The following is a 5,484-nucleotide window of genomic DNA, read 5'->3' on the forward strand; positions in this document are numbered from 1 at the left end:
AACTGAGGGTCCCAGCTGCCCATGCAGTGGGTCTTGGTTGGGTGGAAAGCGTTCCCCCCCCCCCAGACAGCCAATCAAGTATCGACTTCACTGAGAGGGAGGGCAGACCGAAGATCATTCTCTGCTTGTGGCTCCTCCTCAGGGTCTTGATACCTGGAAGGGGGGAGGCCTGACAGAGATTAAGCTTCCCAGCCTGCCTGACAACTGCCACTTGGTAAACATGCCTAAGCTGAGGCACACTGAGCCATGGCCCAGGAACGGGGGTGGGGGAGTCTGGCTTCCCAGCCAGGGATCCCTCCTCCATGCCCAGAGGTGGGCCAGGAGTGACCTTGCCCCCTGCTGGCCAGCCTGGAAAACTGCAGCTTCAGAAGGTTCCCCCCAGCCCCCATCGGGAGAGATTCCCACTCCCTCAAGGAACCAAATGCCGCCAGAGGAGCCCCAGAGACCACCGTCACTGTCAGTCCTTTTATTACAAAAATAAACGCCTGTGTAAGAGCAGAGATGCTTAAATTAAAGGGCTGGGGGAGGCTGCCCCCTCCAGGGAGGCGGCATCACAGCCAACCTCCCCCTACCTCCTCTTCTCCTTCACGCTGTAGCTCAGATGCAGAGGGGCTGGCTGGAAGACAAGGAGAGCAGGGTGAGTGTTCTGCCTGTGGGGGGAAGGGTCAGCTCACCCCAGAACGCACCCCCACCTTGCCAAACCAGCGGGTGAGCCAGAGCTGCTTCAGGGTCAGGTGATCTGGAAGCACCTCGTTGTCGAAGAGGATCTGTACCTGGGTGGGAGAAGAGCCCAACGTGCCCATTAGCAGGGGCGAGAAAGCCCCATCCCTGGGGCCCCAGCATGCAGGCCCCCAGGACATGCCCAGCAGGCCCTCCTAGACCAGGGGGACCCTCACTCACATACTGCAAGGCCAGCTCCAGTCGACAGCACAAAACCCGGCGAAGGTGGCGGATCTGGGCCCGCACGGAGCAGCGGACGTACTTTTGCTGTGGGAGGAGGACATGAACAAGGAGGTGGAGCCGGACAGGACCAGGGGAGGCTCAGCCCCGCTGCACCTCTCTGCTACTGTTACTGCAAGGCTCTTCTCCGGGGAGGGGGCAGTGCTGCCCTTTCCCGCTGCAGGGATCTGCCTGCACAGGAAGAGGGAGGATTGGCGGCAAGAGGGTCCCACAGCAACGTGGAACGGGGCTAGACCCTGCCCCACAAAGCTCCACCCCCCAGCTCTTCACCTGCAGGACGTGTTTGCTCTTCTCCTTCCCAAGGTTGCTGCAAGAGGAGAGGAGAGGTGATGCTGAATCTGGCCCACTCAGAGGGAGGGAAACTGGTTTGGGGAAAGCCCTCTGCGCCCCCAGGCGCCCCGCATGGAAGCACCCGCCACCTTTGGGGAAGCTGCTGAGCTCTGGGCCAAATCCTGCCCCAAAAGGCTCGTTTTGCCTTTGCAAGGAACCAGAGATGGAAAACCCTTGGGACCCGTTGTGCAGATGCCTGCCCCCGCCCCACACCCTCCAAGCCAGCCAGGCCCCTTCTGAGGCAACTGGCGGGGCAGAGCAAGAGCAGCAAAGCCAGCCACCTCTGTCCACTGCACTCCGGTAACCCTCCCAGCCTCCCCCCCACAAGTTGCCACGGGACCCCCCAGAGCATTTTGCCCCGTGCCACCTGCCGCTTTCCGTGGCAAAGGTGCAGGAAGCATTCCAGCGGAACTTCCCTGGCCTCCCGTGCGCACAGCCTCCCCCCAGGACCCGATTCTGCCAGTGGTCCGCTCAGTTGCTGCCCTGCCGCCGCCGCCTCACCTCTGCTTCTCCAGGCAGAGCGTGACGTGCTCATCAAAGCGGTAATAGTGAGCGCGTGAATGGTCGAAGGTGGTGCACGGCAGGCCCACGCGGTCTGAAGCGGGGTCTGGGAGTGAAGGCACACCATCAGGCCACTGGGGTCTCGCCCACCAAAGCCCGGGGGAGGCTGCCCTCCAAAGCATGCCGCCCACTCGAGGAGACGGGGCAGCGAGGGGAGGGTCCGTACCTTCATGGCTGGCCTGGCTCCCTCGCTCCAGCCCTCGGGACTGGTAGAACTCTCGGATCCTCCTCTCCTCACCTGTGGCAACGGTGGGGGCAGAGAAGAGAGGCAAGGGATGAGGGGCAACCTGCCTCCTTGGCTGGCTCAGCAGGGAATGGGGGGGGGGCTACCCGGAAACAGAGGGCTGAGCAGCTGCTGAGCTGCTTCGGTTGGCTGTTTAAGTCACCCTTTCATGAAAGTTCCTGGAATGATTTAACCGCACAATAATCATTACTGAGTAACGTTCTACAATAATCCTCATAGAAAATAAACATCAAACTATGTTAATAGAAAACATTAAACCCATGATGAGATTTGAATCCAGACCTGAAAATGCCTAGCAGCAGCATCAGGTTGCCAAGGTAAAAGCCTGGTGACCTTCTCTGCAAAGGGCATTCAGAGAAGACTCACTTGACAGGGGCCCTGAGAGGCCTGGAAGTCCCCCCAACGTGAGCAAGCAGTGTGCATGAGGAGAACCTTCCTTTATGGCAGCACAGGAAGGCTCTTCTTTTCCTTCTCAGGAGCAGTACTCTCTGGGGATAATCTGGGGGAGGAGGCTGCAACCAAAGAAATGGGATGGGTCCAAAGCAAGGGGGCTGTTTACAATCCCCACCCAGGTCTTCCTCGCCATGCAACAGGCTGGAAGGAGTAAGGAGAGAGCCCGCATTACTTCCTTGCAAGTAACTGGAAAACAAGGCCAGGGGCTACAGCCTGCCAGTCCCTCCTTGCAATACTCTGCTCCCCCAGACAGGAGGAGCCAGAGGAAATGCCCCCCCCTCCAATCCCATGACCTCCAAGAGGCTTCTATGCGGCCCCCAGGCCAGTGAGACCCTTCCTGCCCAGGAACCTCCCGGTCACCACCAAGGCCGCCACCAAAGACCGTGAGAGCTGATGGGCCTTGCAAGCCCACCCCCTGCTGCTTACTCTCCTGCAGGCCAGGCACCAGCTTGTAGACAATGTCCTGCATGACGCGGTCAAGCTTGAGGTTGAGCAGTGGCTGTGTCTCGTGGATCTTGGTGCTGCACAAGGGGCAATACTTGCTGGTCTGCAGGAACTTCACGATGCAGCTCTTGCAAACTGCAGGAGGGAAGAACTGCCATGAAACGCCACCCGAGGCCCAGGGAGGCCAGGCAAGCTTAGGTCCTGCACTGCCTCCTTCTCTGTCGACCAACGACAGCCAACGTGGCTTATGCAGCTGGGGGGGTGGGGGTGGGGCGCTGCCTTCTACCTCTAGCAAATGGAGAGGACCAATGCTATTTTTAATTCTTGTGCACCGGATTCCAAGGAACACAAAAATAGTTTATACATTCAAACCACAGCATTCAGATGGATGTCTTGCTTTATCCTCCTCTTTGACAGCTTGGCAGATGAGAATATCAAAGGTCTGTGGCTTAGGGGAAAGAGATAAGACCTCAACAGGCCAGAGCAATGGGCTGGAATGAAGAGGAAGGAACCGAACCGGGAGAAATGTACTGTACTGCACCTGGATAGGAAAAGCGGAAGGCGCATGGGTAGGATGGTGGTGGGACCTGACTTAGCAATAATGGATATGCAAGAAACCGGGGTGTCCTTGCCCAGTATATGAGCAGCAGCAGCAGCAGGGCGTTGCAGCTGTTATAAAAGCCAAGGCCACCTTAGGAGGCCACAGCACCCGAAGCAGCTGTCCCCTCTACCCTGCCTAGTCAGGCCCAGTTCGGAGTTCTGTGTGCAGTGTGGGGAATCAGAAGCTGAAGTAAGAAACTGGAGCAGGTTCAGAGGAGGGCTACCAAGATGGTGGAAGGGCTACTGGGAATTCCCAATTCCCAACTTTTTAGCCTGGGTATGTTTCACCTACAGGCAAGATGACGTGAGGGAGGTTGTCATGAGAGCAGCCTTCAACTATCTGACTTGGTCTCTACTGTGCTACAGAGCAGGCCCAGATCAAGCGGGTGAAAACTACAAGGACCGATGACCTTCAGGCTGGTCATCAGGAGGAACTTCCTGACTCTATGAGCTGCCAGCCAGTGGAACAGGCTGCCATGTGAAGGGGAAATTCTCCTCGGATGGCGGTTAGATGCTCCGGCAGACCCTGCCCCGAGCAGCTGTGACGATTCTATAAAGTGACAAATAAACGCACCAGGGAAACTAAAGGGTGAGCAGCATCAAATTCCCGGAACATTCAAAATCCGCCGCAGAGAGCAGGGCCCTTTGGGGTTCTGACGGTTCTTACGGATCAGCTTTCCCTGGGGGGGCAGAAACGTCTGGCTTCCCCTCCGACGGCGCCTTCCACCCTGGCCTGCGCTCCTCCGCGCCCTTTCAGGACCCTGTAGGCGCAGCGGACTCCCCTTCGGGGTGCCATCCGGCTCCGGCAGGCTCCCGTCCAGGGCGAGGGAGCCCCCGCCCCTCCCCCCCGCTGGCAGGGCCGCCACTCACAGGTGTGCAGGCACTCGGTGATGGTGGTGGCGTCGATGAAGTACCCGGCGCAGAGGAAGCAGACGATGTGCTCGTTCAGCTCCTTCATCTTGACCTTCACCTCCTCCTGCGGATGGCGGACCGCGGCGGGTCAGGGCCGCTGCTCCCGGCATCTCCGACCGGGCCGCCCCGACCTCGCCGGGACGGGGGCCCGAGGCCGGCACAGCCCCGCAGGAGCGCCGACCGGGGCCGCGGAAGGGGCTGCTGCCCCCCACGGGGACAACCGGGCGGGCGGAGCACCCTACCCCGCCCCCCCCGCCGGCAGGAGCGCCTCAGCCCGGCCCCGCCCGTCCGCCGCGGCCCCGCCCTCCGTCCCGCCGGCTTCCCGCCCGCCCGTCCGCCGGCCGCGCCGCGCCGCGCCCCCGCCTCACTTCGTTCCGGAGCGGGTCCATCTTGTAAACGGCCTGGAGCTGGTTCCTGAGCCGCATCGCGATCGCCATCGGGCCCCCGGTAGGAGGAGACGCCATCTTGGAGCCGCAGCCCACTTCCGGGCGGAGGAGGGGCGGGGCCTGTGGCCACCCCAGCGACTACAGCTCCCGCCGTGCCCCGCGGCCCAGCCCGGCCCACGTGCACGCGGCCAGTCGCGGCCCGCCCCCTGCCGGAGCCAGCGGGTTATGCGGCTGCGGAGGGGGTGGCCGGCGCTCGCGGCCGTCTCTGGCGACCCCCGGAAAGCGGGCGGAGGGGTGGCGGGCTGTTCCGCGGGGTGCAGCGTGGAGTCTCTTGCCCAGCGCCGCGAGGCCGCCCTCCGGGCTTCGGGTGCTTCTCCCGCCGCGAGCGGGCTGGGGGGCGCTCGGCAGGGTGGGCTCCGCTGCCCCTCTGCCCGGGAAGGGCCTGCCGCTGCCACATGGGGCGCGGGAGGGTGACGAGAGGCCGCCCCTCCCATGGCATCTGGGGGGCAAAGGGGCGCGGGGCTTGTGCCTGCAGCGCGAGGGCGTCACCCAGCCCAGGAGCGAGGGAGCCGCAGTATTAAAGAGCGGGTCCTG

General features: G+C 61.9%; 1 protein-coding gene across 2 annotated transcripts; it reads right to left on the bottom strand.

The window, feature by feature from the left end:
• Positions 1 to 451: 451 nt before the first annotated feature.
• PCGF1 (polycomb group ring finger 1) lies at positions 452 to 4,996 on the bottom strand. Of its 2 annotated transcripts, XM_063310252.1 has the most exons (9): positions 4,873 to 4,996; positions 4,463 to 4,568; positions 2,975 to 3,127; positions 2,018 to 2,089; positions 1,792 to 1,897; positions 1,231 to 1,267; positions 901 to 987; positions 693 to 773; positions 452 to 616 (listed from the first exon to the last, which is right to left on the bottom strand). In XM_063310252.1, the coding sequence occupies exons 1-9, from the start codon at positions 4,966 to 4,968 to the stop codon at positions 569 to 571; spliced, it is 786 nt and encodes a 261-aa protein (XP_063166322.1). In that variant the 5' UTR covers positions 4,969 to 4,996; the 3' UTR covers positions 452 to 568. The 2 variants fall into 2 exon arrangements, with proteins under 2 accessions (XP_063166322.1, XP_063166323.1); XM_063310253.1 differs by lacking the exon at positions 2,018 to 2,089.
• Between the last annotated feature and the right edge of the window lie 488 nt (positions 4,997 to 5,484).

The sequence above is a fragment of the Candoia aspera genome, chromosome 8 (genome assembly GCF_035149785.1).
Source record: "Candoia aspera isolate rCanAsp1 chromosome 8, rCanAsp1.hap2, whole genome shotgun sequence".
Taxonomy (NCBI): Eukaryota; Metazoa; Chordata; class Lepidosauria; order Squamata; family Boidae; genus Candoia; species Candoia aspera.

Coding starts and splice junctions, on each gene's coding strand:
- PCGF1 (XM_063310252.1), bottom strand. CDS start 4,968: ATGGCGTCTCCTCCTACCGGGGGCCCGATGGCGATCGCGATGCGGCTC. Junction 4,569..4,872: donor TGGACCCGCTCCGGAACGAA/GTGAGGCGGGGG, acceptor CGCCATCCGCAG/GAGGAGGTGAAGGTCAAGAT. Junction 1,268..1,791: donor CTCTGCCTGGAGAAGCAGAG/GTGAGGCGGCGG, acceptor CTCCTCTTGCAG/CAACCTTGGGAAGGAGAAGA.